The sequence below is a fragment of the Euwallacea fornicatus genome, chromosome 30 (genome assembly GCF_040115645.1).
Source record: "Euwallacea fornicatus isolate EFF26 chromosome 30, ASM4011564v1, whole genome shotgun sequence".
Classification (NCBI taxonomy): domain Eukaryota; kingdom Metazoa; phylum Arthropoda; class Insecta; order Coleoptera; family Curculionidae; genus Euwallacea; species Euwallacea fornicatus.
This window is the reverse complement of record NC_089570.1, coordinates 599075-616703: the sequence shown is the minus strand read 5'-3', so window position 1 is coordinate 616703 and position 17629 is coordinate 599075. Positions and strand designations below refer to the sequence as shown.

The 17629-nt window shown below is 40.4% G+C and overlaps 1 protein-coding gene and 1 long non-coding RNA gene across 2 annotated transcripts; one reads left to right on the top strand and one right to left on the bottom strand.

Annotated features, from left to right (window-relative positions):
• Window positions 1-7696: 7696 nt before the first annotated feature.
• Window positions 7697-10959, top strand: LOC136347983 (transketolase-like protein 2). The gene is made up of 6 exons (XM_066298470.1): window positions 7697-8084; window positions 8956-9291; window positions 9346-9752; window positions 9801-10159; window positions 10212-10478; window positions 10530-10959. The coding sequence occupies exons 1-6, from the start codon at window positions 7993-7995 to the stop codon at window positions 10932-10934; spliced, it is 1866 nt and encodes a 621-aa protein (XP_066154567.1). The 5' UTR covers window positions 7697-7992; the 3' UTR covers window positions 10935-10959.
• LOC136347986 (uncharacterized) lies at window positions 9938-14324 on the bottom strand. Its single transcript, XR_010733565.1, has 2 exons — window positions 14202-14324; window positions 9938-13340 (listed from the first exon to the last, which is right to left on the bottom strand). It is a non-coding gene; the product is annotated as an uncharacterized lncRNA (long non-coding RNA).
• Between the last annotated feature and the right edge of the window lie 3305 nt (window positions 14325-17629).

Genomic DNA, 17629 nt, shown 5'->3' with positions numbered 1-17629 from the left:
ACTAAGAAAGAGTTTTCCTTTATATGCACCAGTTCAGATGATGTTAACGAAGTTTTTCCTACGGGAAATCGGCACCCAAATAGAAAGAAAGTCACGTTTCCATACATGTATCGCTTTCGAAGTCTGCATGAGCTACCAGCATGCAGGATCGCAAATGGAAAGCATCAATCTTGAACCGAGACTGGCAGCGTGAAGGGCTTTTTTTACATGAAACCCACAAATAGGAACAATAAATCAATGCAGGGCCGTCCGCCTGTCAGAAACCCCAGCCCGTCTCTGTCCGCGAATAAAATTGCTTCAATCCGAATCCCGAAGAGTTTCTTTGGGGAAAATGAGCTACTTTACGTTTCTTCTGTGCGCATTTTACTATAAACCGAGGAGTTTAAATGAAATTGCCCTGAGCATAATTTCATAAGGTACGACGTGCACTTTATTATAAATTCCTCAGAAAATTCTATAAATAGGCTACTCCGGTATCGCAATATGCAGGCCCGGCTTGCCAATAAAAACTAATCAAATTCGAGAAGTTTTTGCTGCGAAACGTCTGAGACTGAGTCCTCTGCGTTTCCCGCTCCTCCACAGGAAACAACGTTTCGGCTTCGGCGTCGCAATTGCGATCGTACTATTGATATTCCGCTTCCAGTTCAGTTCCTCCCATCTCCTCCTCCTCCTCCCCGTTGCCCCAAGCCTGCGGTCGCGCCCCACCTTTTCCTAGCAGAGCTGAATTATAATATCTCATAAAAACGTCAATAAAATGAAACGTTTTTCTTTCACACCATGCTCAGTGACTCTCTCAACCTGAGAAAGGTGGTTTTTCATATTGTAAATCTCGCGAAGCCCCATATATTGGCCTCTAACAGCTTTACTCGTCACATCGCTGACGTCTTCTTTGTATGGTTTTTACAATGCGAATGGGAATGTATTTTAAAGCTGGGAAACTCAAAGCTCGGGTTATGACCGTGGGAGTTCTCTTTTATCGATTTTAGAAGATGTCGACGCCGAATCACACGAAAATTCGTGGGAATGCTGGAAACGGAATCGGATTCGGTTGGATTTCCACGAGCAGCCGTAATTTTGACTTTTGTACGATTGGAGTGTCGTTTCGGGAGCGGGGGCCAATGACAATACGAGAAACTCTGCGCGGCCCAATCGGAACATTCGGTCCTGCAGCGGAGTTTCTCGCATTGCTGCGGATCTTATTGCGCGCGGCGTCGTCTGCCCTGCTCCATTGGCGGGCGCATTCCCGTTTTTTTTCTACTATTGTCGTTTTCTACGAGTGGTTTTTTGTCTTTTTCTAACTGCGCAGAACTTTTCACTGATCCAAAATATCCTCATCATGTTCACCCCAAAGCGTCAGATACAGAAGATGTGTTCACTTCACTTTTTCATCATAGGCTTGGAGTGCTAAAACCCGACATTTTTTATATGGAACTCCCCGTATATTAGGCAATTTTTTGAATGTGCTAAATAGTCAATTTAGCAATGTGTTAACAGCGCGTGCGCCTTACAGAATTCCGAACCCACCGGGTGATATTCTACTTTTCTTTCCTTCGCCAAATTCTGAAAAACAAAAACCGTCTTCCCTCAATTATTGCTCCTTCCCCATTTCGGAAATCAATTTTTGCCGCGATGGCGTGCGAAACCGCATCAATGTTTTCAGAAAACACTCAGAATTTCTGCGGGAGACGAGCAGGGGAGGGATATTAAATTAATAAATCTAAAAGCCGTCCTTCTAATACCTCGCTCTATATGTCTCTTGCTCGCGTTCCGCTTTGTTTTACCTCGGGTCTAAGAATGCGGCCCCGGCAACTTTAAATTTAATTTTAGTTAAAATTTCTCTGCAGTTATATCTTTAAGTTTTCTCATGTTTTATGATGGGAGGAACACAGTGGCATCGAAAACGCGAATTCTTGTTAACCCCGGAAATGTTGATCGAGAAGCGTCATCCTTGTTAACGACTTGAAGGTAGAGCGGTATATTGCACTTTGATTTCCGAGTACTTTCCGAGTACCGAACTGACTTGAACCAACCTGACTGGCAAATATATTGATGACAAAACTGCAGGACCGACACAGTCAACGTAATCGCTAAGATATTTATGTATATCAAATTTTCGGCATCAGAATTCTCTTTCTGAAAGTAAGCGCAGAATAACGTCAAACCGACGTGTGCCTGTTAACATTGCAGTATACAGATCTACATTTTCGTGCCACTTTGACGTCATTGCTTAAGTTGGGAAGGTGTCGAAAAACCAGTAGGTTACGTCACTGGCTGGAAAAGAGACAATAAGTGAGAGTCGCTGGAGCACCCGGGGGCGGCAAGGAGCCGCCACCTCCTCGGCGGCGCTTCCAGCTTAGCTATCGACCGAAATGTGGAAGCGGCACTTTGTCTTGGACTCGGGGCCAGCTGGCAAGGAAGCAAAGTCTTAATTGCATATCCAGGATATCAGAGGTGACAAGTATCAGAATTTTGGAAGCAAGATATATCCGGATTAGACATCAAATTGACGTGACAATGCATTAAAAAATGTCAACAGCCGTGTCATATTGACGTCATTTCCTGTTCTCCTGATTTTACAAAAATGATGCGACGATGTTACGTCAAATTAACGTATATTTTGGGAAATTTGTACGTGGCATAATTGACTTAGACGATATTGCTTGAAATCAGATCAGTTACATGTAATTTTAACGTTGTTTTTAGGCCAGGGGATGGGGCACTTTTCAAGTTTAGCTCTCCTACTGGAGTGTAGAAATTGACAAGATTAAGGAAATTGAACTTTTCATAAGGCTTTCTGCAACGACAATATTTAATGCTTATTTTTTGTAAATAATTCAACTGTAATGGCGATAAATACGTATGCCTAGCGTGTCTACACGCCATCAAAACCCAACGACTTTCTGTAGTTATATCTGCTGTGAAGAAGTTATGCGAATTTAAGTGGAAAAATCGTTACAAAACAGCTTTCAGTCAGCATGTTTTCCGTAAGGGCCTTCCTTGGAAGACAGATATGCAAAATTTAATTGCGCAAAATTGCCCATTGGAAATACCATTATTGCTGCAGGTATAAGACGATGTTGCGGTTATTGCGATGCATTGACGCTGGGGTTTTCATGGGTAAAAAAATCAAAGAACACCTGAGTAAATGGGGCATTAGTCGCGTTTTCAGTACTTACCCAAAAACTAAAATTTCGCAGTTGCAGCTTTATGAGGAAATGTTGCCGCGACTCCTTTAAAGCAATCGATTCCTAGTTGGGAGTAACACGAAAATGCTGTTTAAACCTAACGCTATTAAAACTGAAAATTGATGGGTTTTAAGCCCGTTTCCTTTTCCAAAGGAGGCGCCTCTAACGGGGTCCTCGGGGAAATCCGTTTCCAAAACAAGACAATCAACAAAGATCAAATTTGGCCGTACTCGACGACAAACAAGAGCAATAATTATGTTCGGGGCACACATCGCGCGCATCGATCCCGGTTCGTCCGTTATTAAATTCGAGTCCTGGAGACGGGAATCCAATCGCAGACGGGATAAAACACATTAACAAATTGTCTGCTAATTAGATTGGGCACCAATCTGACGTGCATAACTAACAGCCTCGTGATCCAATTAGGCCCTTCTCTAGACGGTCTCTCGTCATAGCTCAAATTAGCACTTATCTGCATAGATACTTGATTAGATCCCGATTCATTTAGAAGTTGGGAAACTATTATTCTTTCACGGGGTAATGCATGTGACCCACCTTCCAAATTGGAATATAACAAAAGGCCATAAAAAATCCATCCATCTCCCGCGGAGTCCCTCAGGATCCAGGAGGAATAGGCGGTGTATCGATAACTGGATTGCGAACAATAAAGAAACAAAAAGAGATAAAGCGGAAAAGACAGCTGACAGCAGGGTAAAAGATTGCCATCAAGATGAATCGCCCGAAAAGTGACCAGGACGCAGGCTCTCGATATCTCTTTGCCTTTCAACTCCCCAAGTATTTATTAAATTTGATAGTGTATCAATATGATTTTCGGCGAAAACAACTTTACTTCCACAGTCAATCAATTTGCATAGCGCAAACCATCAGTTTCTTTCCCAGTTCTCGTACGAAGTTGAAACTCATTTTTTAAACATTAGACAGATTCGGATCGGGTTTCATTAAAGAGAACACACAGTAGAGAGATAGGGTGCGCCGCTCAACCCTATGTATATTGCGAAACCGTGACCCAGCAGATTTTAGACACTTTTTACACTTTCCGACAACCAGGATCGGATTTTATCCATTGAGAATTAAATGCCAAAACTTGGTAATTAAGAACTTTGGTCATAATTGAAAATCCTCCTATGCAAAGGCTGTTAAAAAGGCGAACGGAAGCAGCATTACACGATACAAAAGAGGGGACCGAGCTGAGTGACGTCAAAATTGACAACGACGCTCGCTTCTCCGGCGAAAATTAGCCGAAAATGAGCACCATGTCGGGGGGCATATTTTCGAAAATAAAAAATTTCGAAATTTTTGAAATTTCGATTTCGTTCAACCGAGCGCAACTACGTCAAAATTGACAGTGCCAATCGCTTTTCTGGGAAAATTTAACTGAAAACGAGTACCACATCGAGGGGTCGTTGCAATTTTCGTATTTAGCTGTGACGATTGTCAAACGCCCCCCTGGGAAGGGGTGGGGGGAGAGTGTGATTCAAATTTTGGGTGAAATTCAAGAATACGGTTCTGCCCCCTTCCATAGAGCAAACATTTTAATTCAATGATATAATTGTCGTTGTTCGTTTGTAACTAATAAAAAACAGTTTCAGCCAGAATGAAAACGTAGAGTCACTCCGATCTCCCCTTTCTTTGGGTCGTTTCATCCCGAAATCGTCCGGGAACGTGGCAGGGATTTCGTTCTATTGTTGACGTTCCATTTTATATTTTAAATTAAATTTAATATCGGATGACTTTTAGTTTCGCCTCTTTGCCGGTTTCTAGCGGGGGACATTCCGCTTTTTTTTACATGAGACTGGTTTCCATTATTAAACGTCTGGAGTGAGACAATAAATCAGGCATCGAGATATGCGAAAAATCGCAACAAAAGCAAATTGCGGATCGGACAGAGAGATGATGAATCAAAGTGTTTTACGTTGCGTATTCAAAATGTGGCTCTCTGAGCAGATCTGCCATCAAAACCCGGGCCCTAATGACAGGGTACCGGCACTGGTAATGGGTTCCCTTAAACGATTCAAGCCCATTTTACAAGATTTAATTTGTTTTTATAGCTTTGATTACGGTTCGCTATAATTTGGAAACGTTTTAATAAAAATAAGTCCTCGTCTCATTGTGCTTTTTTCTGCACTCCGGATATGATTGATGGCACGTCTAACAGCCTATTTTTCAGCTTTATCTTTTATATCTCTCCGTGTTCCACTGTAATTTAACTTTAATACGAAAAGTTTTTTCCTCTGTTACCAAAGTCTCTTTCTAGACGAGATCCCTCGATTACTTTCCCAATACCCGGGACCGATCGACCCAATCTTAAAGGGTTATACCCCTAATGCCAGTCCAAACTCTTTTAATGATTATTAATTCTACGGTTCCGGCAAGTCGAAGGTTTTTTAACATTTTCAAGTTCCACATTTTTTACTGACAAGTTGGGTTATTTGGGGAGAAGGCTTCGCACACAAGTAGGGGAGGAAGTGCACACTGCCGGCATATTAGTGACATAATTATGGGGCAATCTGTATGTTTCCTTTAACTGTACAGAGGTGTAACATATCGTTATGGAGATATTTCAGGGAGCGATAGAATTCTGAAAAATAATCAAAAAAATTTTTAGACCCACGGTCAAAAACACATTATTTCCTATTTACAGAGTGATAAAAGTTTCACATTTTTTTTGCTCACGCATGCCCTGAGTTGAGTTTTTTATGTTTCGTACATCTATTATATTTTTTTGAAGACCCTATACAACGAAATGTCAAAATTGTTGATACCCATCTACATGGTGATATGTTTTTTGGGTCATGTGCTATTTTATCCTTTGCATCTTTCTTTGGAACACTCTGTACGAACTCCAATAGCAAATCTAAATTCCTTCTGCAATTCTTTAGTTTTTTGGTTACTTGCAGTATGTTCGTGTCTTTTACTGTTCTCCTAGAATTTGCAAAATATCTATTCATGTAAATAAAGAAAGTCGAATCTACACATTCCGGTTTGTAACCTATGGCGGAGTTTCGGCCATTTTAATAATTTCGTTTTGATTTTTGGCGCTTTGTATTAGATAGGACATTTTGAAATATCAAATTTTGATCACCCTGTATATCTAATATGGCGCGTTTTTGACCATGGCTCTAGCAGCGCTTTTTACTATATTGCAGAGTACTATCGCATTCTAAAATGTCTCCATAATGATGTTTGACACGTTGCGTTTGGAAATAACGCCTCACGCGCAAGTAACGATCAAATCGCACGGTACGCTCGGCTACTCTGAGGAAGAAAAATGAAACAATAAACGCATACCTTTCATAGTGGTTGTGGGGTGTATGCCGAGTGCATCCGGCGAGTAGGTTGACTCGTTCATAGTGTTTATCTTCCATTTACTTTGGCCAGTGATGGACTCGCCGGATGCACCGGGTATACGCTCGACAATCACTGTGCTCCTGACGTTAACGCCTAGTATTCCCAGTTCCTGGTAAAAAAAAGAATTTTCACAAATTCAGGACAAAACATTTCCATGGAAACCATTTTCTCGAGCGAAGTTAATAGAACTTGCAAAAACAAATAAAATTTTGAAAAACTGAGTTTCATAAATGAAAACCCCAAAAAAATCCATTAGAAAAATTACAACATTTTTGAAGAGTTTACCTAAATATCTTTCAAAATGGAGAGATTGGCTCCGACGAGAAGATTTTTAGATTTTTGCAGGTCTCGCACGAGAATTTAAAAATTTTTCTCTAATTTAAACCAAGGAATAAATTTGGTTACAAATGGCCAATAAAAAATGAAAGATATTCATGATTCTTCCGGTTCGGAAATGCCAATATTAACGCCCTCAATCGCCTTCGTTCGGCATTTGTGCCTTTACACTCGAATGAGGAACGCTGCGGGGTTACGTTTTTATTGGGTATTAATATTCATAATGCCTCTCTGTATTAAGAAGCCATTTCGGAGTTTTATTGAAATTGCTTTTCCGACTTGGATGAGGCTTTTCGCGGTCGCCGCCCGTTTCAAACTCCTTATTGATCCGTCTTTATAAAACTTCAACGACAGCAGAAATCATCTTTGAACCGTAGAGAAAATAATTAGAATCTCGCCTGTGTACACTTGTAAAGCACAACCAGGCAACTGAGGCTTCTGATTTTCGTGGTAAACAATGGACTTAGGATCGGTATTTAAAAACAACGATTTTTGGAAAAACTCACCTTTAGGACTTTTTTTTTAAATTCCGGCTCTGTTGGGACGTTTCGATCAGTCGATACGTGCTGTAGGGGATGATTTGAAAAACATATGTCACATCTACTTTTTCCCCATTAGGTTGGTGGTTTCGGGTTCTATGCCGGCACCTTTCCCACTTCAGAATCGGAATTCCGTTCGTGATGACGGTAGTTGTCATGTCACAGTTAAAGCAAACCTAAACACAAATGAGCACTCATTAAAATCTGCATTAAAAAAATCGTTAACCTTTGCCCCTCGTATTCTATTTCAATGAACCACTGATACCCAGTAGTTCATTAGACGTTTGTAGCGCCGCAACGAAAATTACCGCTTCGAGTAAAATTCCTCATTTAGAACCACCAATTTCCTTCTTGTAGAGACTCCTGCATGACACCGATAACCCAGCTCAATAATCATTCAAAGTGACAAAAATTTAATACTTTCCACTCATTATTTACGAGCAAAATAGATAAGAGGGCTTACAGCGATAAGAAGTTAGAAAATAATATAATTTCGTTATTACCGGTCTTGAGGCCAGTCAGCTCGTGTACCTCACGAGGAAAGTGGTGGATTTGAAGAGAAAATGCCGCTCGTCACCGATCCTCAGGTCCTCAAGGACCTTGCTACCAGAATCAGGATTTTGAGTGTTGAGTCTACGTCAGCTGCAAACTCTGGGTAAGAATACAGTCTTGTTAATTTTGCATTTTTAAGAATTTTATTCAATTTTGTCTCTTCCTTCCTTCATTTTTTGCCTGAGACCAGAATACTGGGCCTTAAGGACAAAATGGCAGGCTAGTTTCCATAGAAACAAAAATGTGGCCAATCTCTATTCGAGTACTTCCATGGAAATTGGCTGACAATCGATACTGCCAGTATATTGGTATTGTGGCCTTTAACGCTGAACCGTTAAGTGCACTATGCTAATATACCATACACAGTGTCAAAGTTGTCGAGGTGAGCACGTAGGTCAATGCGAGAGCCCATGGCGCGAAGTCATGGTGACATAATCCGTTAATCGCAGTTATTTTAAGTATTTTTCCTGTGCCAGTCACTATTATCCCGGTATTGACCTTAGTGAACGATATCGTGTGGAGGTCACCTCAAATATTCTATATCTGCATCTATTTACATAATTTTAATAGTGACATTAAAATTGAAAACATTGAGAAAATGTATTTTTGTTGTATTTAACGAGGATTTTTTTATGATTACCAGAATTGCGTTATCAATGCATAACAACTGAAACAGGATTACGATTATGTCTCGTTAGGCTATATTTGATTACTTTGACGCGAAATCTCTTCACTTCTGAATAGTGATGATTAGTATCCACGTAAGGGTTATGGCGACCTCACACATTGTATCACTGCTCACCACCGAAATCTAACTAAAGAAAAGAAAGAAACCTGAAGCTAAATAAATTTGTTTAAAAACTGATACGTCTGGACTATTAAACATCATAATTAAATAATATATTAAACATAATTAATAAATAAAAAGAAAATCTATGAAAATATCATTGATTCCTTTCGCTGTTTTCCCTCAGACACCCGACGACATGTTCCTCCATTGCCGAAATTCTTTCCGTGCTCTTCTTCAACACCATGCGCTACGACGTATCCTCCCCCCGTGATCCCTCCAGCGACCGTTTCATCCTCTCCAAAGGCCACGCAGCTCCCGCCCTTTATGCTGCATGGGTGGAAAATGGGGTCGTCCCAGAACAGGAACTCTTGAAGCTACGACAGTTAGGAACGGACCTTGAGGGTCACCCTACTCCACGTCTCAGTTTTATCGATGTTGGGACTGGATCTCTGGGTCAAGGTCTGGCTATTGCTGCTGGTATGGCTTATACCACCAAGAAATACGATAACATCGATGCCAGGTGGGTTGAGAATAGCATTGATGAAATTGTTTTGGAAAATCTGCTTGTGAACAGGGTATACTGTCTGATTGGCGATGGTGAAAGCGCCGAAGGCTCCATTTGGGAAGCTATCAATTTCATCAGCCACTACAAGTTAGACAATGTGGTCCTCATCATTGATGCCAACAGGCTGGGCCAGTCCGAGCCGACGACGATTGGTCACAAGTTGGACATTTACAAGGCCAGGTTGGACGCCTTCGGTTGGAACTCCATTATAGTAGATGGGCACAATGTGGAGGAACTGGTCAAGGCTTTTGATGCTGCCAACGCCACTAAGGACAAGCCCACTGCGTTAATTGCCCGAACTTATAAGGGCAGAGCCTTTCCTAATATCGAGGACCGCGAAGGGTGGCACGGAAAACCTTTAGGCAAGGAAACTGACCGGGTACTGGAACATCTTAAAACACTCGTTGTAAACAAAGGTACGTTGCATGCAATATAATTCTGGGACTAATTGAGGTACAATTTAGGTAAATTGAACTACACAATCCCCACACCAACTCAACAAGCCCCAGTGGTAAGCATCGAAAACATCAAGCTGACTTCCCTTCCCAATTACAAGATCGGAGAAGCTTTAGCTACTAGGCAAGCTTATGGTACTGCTCTGGTGAAAATCGCCCAAAACAACCCGAGAGTGATCGCTTTGGATGGTGACATGAAGAATTCGACCTTCTCAGAGCAGCTAAAGAAGTACGACCCTGCAAGATACATCGAGTGCTTCATTGCCGAGCAGAATTTGGTGGGAGTAGCCATTGGAGCTTCGTGCAGGGACAGGACTGTGGCGTTCGTGTCCACATTTGCCGCTTTCCTTACCAGAGCTTTTGATCAGGTTTTCATTCATGTTTTTCCTGATTGTTCCTCTTCACAACATTTTTTCGCAGATTCGTATGGGAGCCATTTCCCAAACAAATGTAAACTTCGCGGGAAGCCACTGCGGCGTGTCCATAGGTGAGGATGGTGCCAGTCAGATGGCTCTGGAAGATTTGGCGATGTTCAGGACAATCCCTGGATCTACTGTGTTTTATCCAGCTGACGCTGTGTCAACAGAAAGGGCAGTTGAGCTGGCGGCCAACACTCCTGGGGTGTGTTTTCTACGAACCAATCGTCCTCCTACTAAAGTGATCTACGCGAACGACCACCATTTCCAGGTTTAACTGTTAAATAATTATCAAAACTGCATTAATCAATGAAAATTCTAGATTGGAAAATCCAATGTGATATTATCATCGAGCAAAGACCAAGTTCTATTCATCGGAGGAGGAATAACTCTACAAGAAGGCATTACTGCTGCCCAGCAGCTGGCCCAGCTACATATTGGTGTGAGGGTTCTGGATCTTTTCACCATCAAACCCATCGACAAAGAGGGGATAATTAAGAACGCCCTTGAGGCTGGCAAGAGGATTCTAGTTGTAGAAGACCACTATCCAGAAGGAGGCATTGGTGAAGCCGTTTTGTCGGCTGTGGCAGAAGTGAGGGACATTTACGTGCGAAAGGTGGCAGTTCCTAGAGTACCACGTTCAGGCACCACTGCAGCCGTGCTGGACTACTATGGTCTATCCGCCAAACATATCGTAAACTACGTGCAAGACGTAATTAAATACTAAAATAAAATTGTCCGTCGTTACATAATGGTTTTGCTGGGGCCGCCACTGCCGGGAAGTTTTCCCAATAATTCAGCGACTTTAAAAGGAAATTAGAATGGTCCTAAATCATTCGCGGTGAAAAGAGCCGAGGAGCAAGAAAGCGGTTTTCTGCATTATATCGGCCGAGCAGCGGAATCCAGAATAGCGACTCATTCATATCGCATAATTAATTAAATTCTAATTGCAGCTGTTCCGAGCTGGTTCGTTTAAAAGTTTACGATGTTTTGCGATCGCAGGACATTCATCATTTGACTGACAAAAGAGGACGCTAATCGGGCCTCCTCCTCCTCTTCCTCCTCCGCACCCTCATCCCTCACGGCCTGATGGCTAATTTCGGTCTCTTTTGTCTTTTCGCGGCCCGCTCGGGGGGTGTTTTAAATCGGTAGATATAATGACGTTTTTTTTTTTTTGAAATTTCGGTAATGCCGATGTAGGCAACAATACGAATTCTTGTGTGCTTCGAAACCGATGCGATAAAGATCATTTTTAACATATGAATAATCTGCACGTAGGCAGAGCAGAAAGCTGGCGGTTTACCGACGAACTCTACTGCTGCTGCTTCGGCACGTCGAAAATCGGTGTAGATTTGAAATTTAATAAAACCAAATCGGGTCAAGTTGAACGCCTAATCGTTGGGATTAGGAAGTAAAGGGGAGGATTCTAAATCGCAAAGAAAACAATCCGAAACGACAAAGGGTCGGCTGCCCAAAGGGCTAAAAGCGAAGAAGAAAGGCGACGCAAAGCCAAAGGGGTAAAATCTTGAGGGGTCGAATGCCCGCAACGGAGATAATGGAATCAGACTAAGACTAAATGGAAGCTTAACACTTGTAGCGGTTTCCGGATTTGGCAGTCTTTCCGAATCAACAGCCTTCGCAGGCTAATGCCCCATTAAATTATTTGTGTTCGCCTTCTTGTGTTCCGGCGAAATTTCATTAACTGTCAGGAATTTAAGGAGTATTTGCATTCGGGAGTATTATTATGACTCCCTGTGGGAAAGTGAACATCTTGAAGGGATCAGTTGTGTAAACTTGGAAAACTCACGGCCTAGTGAATTATTAGGGTTCAAGAATCAATAACAGTCTGTTTGATTCCGTATTACTTTGATTAAATTTCGTGGAATTTAAATAATGAAGGAGCTGCTCCGGGTTGTATTTGTCTGTTTAGATTTGGGGTACGAGCCACGAATTAAATGCCCGCGGCCTGAATTTGATTTCAACTAGAGAGTATTATTTGCTGAAACCTGGGAATAAAGCAATCACCAGATACCTATAGGAAAATGGATAAAAAGGTAGAAAAACAAACACGAAACAGAAGATTAATGCTCGGCTGTCTCGGGACCTTCTTCCCAGTATTTTTCACGTAGTCATCCCCGCTATCGCACGTAGGTAGTTACACCTATAATTTTCCTCTAATCCAAATAAATTTCATCGATTTTTGACGAATTATGTTGTAATTTCCTCATACGTTTCTCCCGAAAATGAATGATGTCGGCCCGACACGAACTTATTATTGAAAGCGCCCTTTGACAAGCAATCTGTTTTAGTTTAGCTTTCATATTTTTAGACCTAAAAAAGATTTCCCGCCCTCGTTTACTCGCACGATAAATTGAACCAACGCTCTTTTAAGTGAGTTCTTACATCAGGAAAATTACTCAGAGACTGCAATTACCACTGTACCTCCCGGAATAAGCAAGTATACGCTCCATTATCTTTTCCAATATCTCTTTCGGTCAATTTCGCATTTCCGAATATGGGGAGTCCCGGGGGAGCGATGCATCCGTCGGGATATCGAGTGGCTACTTTTGCGATTGAAAGACCTATTCTTCATCATACGCCGCTCAAAGGGAATGAATTCGTTACGTTTTCCCCGCCCGGGCCCACGGGGAAGGCCATTTTCCCATTTTTTCCAATGCAAATCCAATTTGACTCGAAAGCGATTGTCGTCCAATATTACGGGAAATTAACTGTAAAATGGGAAACGAACAATCAAGTGTAATATCCCTTATTGGCGTTTTTCAATAACGACCTGAGCGTATTGTAAAAGACAGACATTCTTGTTGAGGCAACCGATTATGGGTTGATTAATTATGCTTATTTCTTCCTGCAATTTACATAAAACTAGCAGGAAAGTAATTTTAGTTTGCGTATCGTGTATTGTGCATACAAAACAGTTATGGAGTTGTATAAGGCATGATGTTTATTATTTATTTTTAAATCATTTAACGTAAAGTTTACTTATTTATATATATTTCAAAATTTGGTATCGGGATTCAAATATTTTTACGGCTCATATGAAGTATGACATGAAGGATTTTGGGTGATAAATGTAAGTAGATCCAAGACACTCGGCAACTCGTTCTATAAATACCTGTAAACAGTGAATGAAAAATATACATTATAAATTGAAGAATTGGACATTTTGCAGGGCGCGGACATGGAGAACTTTATTACTATACACTTTCTCTTTAATTAATTCAAGAAAGTCAAACTCACATAGGAAACTGTCAAGGAAACCAAGAAAAGTACTAGTCCAGACATAACCATTGCTTAATTTCTATTAAAATGGAAATTAAATTCATGGTAATCTTACTGCTAATATATTTCGAGTGAGCAGCTGGGTACATCAAATTTTAACAGCAAATATGGCGTCAAAGCACTTATTTTCAAAAGCCACGGATCAATATGCACTACCTACATTAAAATTACAACTCTCCACACCATTCTGAATTGATCCCAATCTTAAAAAATCAGTGAGTTGCCAGTTTCTCCTAGCTCGAGGAATATTCCACAAAAAAAAAACAAAATAATTACTCACTTCATATCTGCTGTAACACATTATAATAGATACTTCTAAAACCTTACGGAGAATCTTCATGAGGGCAAAATTGAGAGTGTAACTGTCACTTTAACTAAAAATAACCCAACTGGTTGGTTTTGTAACCTTCAAAAGGCATTTTCTACCAACAGAGTCCCACTACACCTGTAATTCTTCCTCTCGTGAGGATCCAGCTTTGCAATTTACCTCGAAACTTTCTAATATAAACCTCGAATGAACCAACTCAAGTAATAAAGACCTGGACGCCCTATTCAACATATTAACAACAATGTTATATAACATTTCGACTTAAATCATGCTTTAAACTATCTCAGGACATTCCTACTATGTACAACAAAAATACGGATATATAATCACTTTTGGCTACTCTTAAAGGTATCTAAGAGTACTTACGGTGTCCGGAATTAAATTTAGGTATTGTAAGACTCGAAAGCCTAAAAAATTCCAAAAGTTGGGATTTTCTTATGAGCTATAATTTGCAATTTACATGTTTATGGTAATTAATTTAAAAATAATAATAGGAATAGAAAAGTAAGGTTAACGGAAAAACGTGCCATTCGAAAATCGTTGGCAGTTGATAGTAGTGTCAGCAGCATCAGCTGACAACCCGTTCAATCATGTTTTGTCCTTGTCTTATAAACTGGCTTCGATAGAGAGAGAAGGATGCCGGTACAGGTGATTACATTTTCTTTTTTCCAATCAAAAATATCCAGTAGGCTATATTTGTTTATTTGATTTTGAAAACTGCAATTGTTCAATTTATTCAGTTGTTTTTCGCGGCTTCTATCGAAATGTTTTTTGCTGATTGTGGCTCTAAATATTTGATAAAAATTGTTTGATTTTCAAAGACTTTTTCATATACCATTAGTAATTACTTAGAGTCTACATTACATTGAATGTATGTATAACATAAATTGGTTATTTATGTTTCCAAATATGTAAGAAAATCGATTTATTGTATCTCTATTAGGCGGCGTCACCAGAACTTGTACAAATTGATTGCGGCTTTATAAGCAGAGCAGAAACCGAAAGGTATGTGTGACTCAATTTCATATAAAAACGTGTAATAATCTCAAATATTGTTTTTGTCCATAGGTAAGTAGGTCACTTATTGTTTAGTTCACGATGAAAGAAACGACTTGAGTGAGATTGAAGGTATGTGACGTTTGTGGCAATATCAGATATACAGTGTTTCATTTAGATATTTCCACTATAATTTTGTAAATCAACATTATGCGTTTTTTCATTATATTTTAAAAATGGAAAAATCCATTGGAGTCATATCGTTAGAATTAGGTGGACGACTAAAAAACGGATAAATAATATATAAATCTTTTAGTATTCAAAAAGACTCTCATCGTTTCGGAGATATCAATCAGTAAGGAGAACACTTAAAAAAACAGTGATGATAATTGCTTTTTTTGACACATTTTTTTCTCAAATCAATACAATTATTTTGGGGAACATTCACGTTATTTCGTATCTCCATGAGACGACCCTAAGGCCCGTGAAATCGTTTCGACCGAACTTGCATATTCCACCTCCCCGAGCCCGTTTATCCCGTAACGAATTATTCAAATAACTTCTCCGTTTGGAACTAAACCGAAACGATTATGTCTCCCCCATCAGTCGTGAAAGTTGGCCCGCGGTAAATTTCTTCTAATATTTCCTTTCGAATAAACAAAGCGACGTGAAATGTGGAACTATTAAAATGCAAATGTTTGTTCCTTTTGGAAATATGGAGGGTTTATTTATAGACGGGGTGAGGTCAGGACAGTTCGGAGTTTTACGTTCCGCCACAATAGAATAGGTGGAGAAAAATTTTATCGACAGAATGTAATTAATTTCGATAAAGAAAAAAACGTATTCCGAAATCTGGAACGTGGCCACATTAAGACGGAAATTAATAACAAGTGCACGACGAAAAGCAATTTCGCCCTCGAAATCCTTAACGACAGATCAAAACAAGCTGGAAAATTAACATGCAAATGGATTCGACACTAATAAAAACATCATCTAAATTTGGTGCGTGTATAAATCACTTCGGCGTCGAAAGATGTTTCGACGCTAATTTGCTCTGGACAAGCTTTCCGAGATGATTTCCAGATCAACTGACGTGGCCAGTACAGGACTTAACTTAAATAAAACAAAAATGACACCTATTTAAGTAAAACTAACTTTTAAACGCAATTTGACATCGTTTTGCTCATAGCGGCATCAGGTTTCTGATGCGGTTTCAGGCGTGATATGTGAACCTTCTGGAATAATTTTCGCAGCAATTCCAGTCCTGGATGCGCTCCACTCCGGGCCACATGATAATTCGATACAACTCAATTTTAATTACATTTTCTTTAATTAATATGCTAATAATTTTGCATAGTAATTATCGCGAGCAATCTAGCGCGAGCCCGCCGTTGTCGCTTTGATGTGTTTGTGCCTGTATACGTTCGCCGGCGCTCGTTTCGAATCCAGAAACAGCTTCACTGTAATTTTGTCGATCTGATCGACGTTAAATTTCCAATCTGAATTCATGTTTTCTGCGTACAAAGAAAACTGTTTGAAACAAATTTAAGGGAACAATGACATTTCAGGAATTGTTTATGGTGGAAGTTAGGGGGCCGTGAAAAAAACTGGCTACTAGAGGTACGATTGTTGGTGGGTAAAGCAGTGGTGGTTGATTCATGTGAACCAGCATGGGTTATTTCACCAAATCGGATACATTACTTCCCTTTCGACAAAAAATGAAAAAAAAGCTGTTTTCCACCAGACTAATATTACGTAGACGACGGGTGTCATAAAAGCTGATTAGAATTCGCCCTCCTTATGCCAAATTGCTATTCAAATGTGCCGCTTCTCTGCTATTGGCAAACGATTTATTCCGGTGTCGTTCAACAGTAACAAGATTCCGGGGCTTAATGCCCGCCGCTGATGCCGAAGAAAAATGTTTGTTTTATTTAAATTTAAGTGCCGAACAAACGATCATTATATTTAAATTATGTCGCCCTCTCCCCCACGACGCTGCGGTTTCATCATATTCTTGATGCCTCCGGTGGCCCATCATGATCGGAAACGGATCACTGTTCCGAGCATATCACTGATAAATTGTAACACAACTCCGAAATTAAATAAATTAAAAAACATTATAACCAGACGATCGTCGGCAACAAATCCCGATTGGCCTGATGGGGAACGAACGCTCTCAAATGACACAATGGCGAACAATTGAACTGCGTGTCATGGCGCTATTGGCATTCCATGCCTGCCAGATTTGGCTTGGGGACTATAAAACACTGGCTCCATCTATCACCCGAGTGCCAGTCATGGACCTCGACATTGTGACACGTTCTCGATGCGTATTTAAGTGTAAATTGGGCCTTATTGTTGTTTCCTTATTCATGACGACAAAAGAGACGTTCCAAACCAGAGCAATAACTGTGGATATTGAAACTGTGAGAAGAAAATCGTTCCTGGCAAATTGACATACACTCGTCAGGTCACCCTGAGATCAGTTAGCGTGTGGTCCTGGCGTCGCTATTGGTGCCGATGTCTCCGAAAAGCTTCGGACCGACCCGATCCTACCCGACTGCACAAGAGCATCCAAACTGGTCATATATTTTATTTTTGTGTTTGAGATTAACTCGAGATAATTATTAGAGAACAGGATTATATAAGGAAATGTGAAAAATAAATAAAATGATGAAACTTATCAGGAAGCATTCGCTCATCGGAGGACCCTCCGAAAGCCGGATTCGAATCGTTTAAAGCCCGCGGCCAAACAAAAAAGAATGGAATGTAATTTTCAATAACAGGCATTTTATGGC

Bases quoted from the DNA above. Each gene is read 5' to 3' on its own strand.
- LOC136347983 (XM_066298470.1), top strand. From the start codon at position 7,993: ATGCCGCTCGTCACCGATCCTCAGGTCCTCAAGGACCTTGCTACCAGA. The intron at 8,085-8,955 runs GTAAGAATACAG...GTTTTCCCTCAG, and splicing joins ACGTCAGCTGCAAACTCTGG to ACACCCGACGACATGTTCCT. The intron at 9,292-9,345 runs GTGGGTTGAGAA...GCTTGTGAACAG, and splicing joins TACGATAACATCGATGCCAG to GGTATACTGTCTGATTGGCG.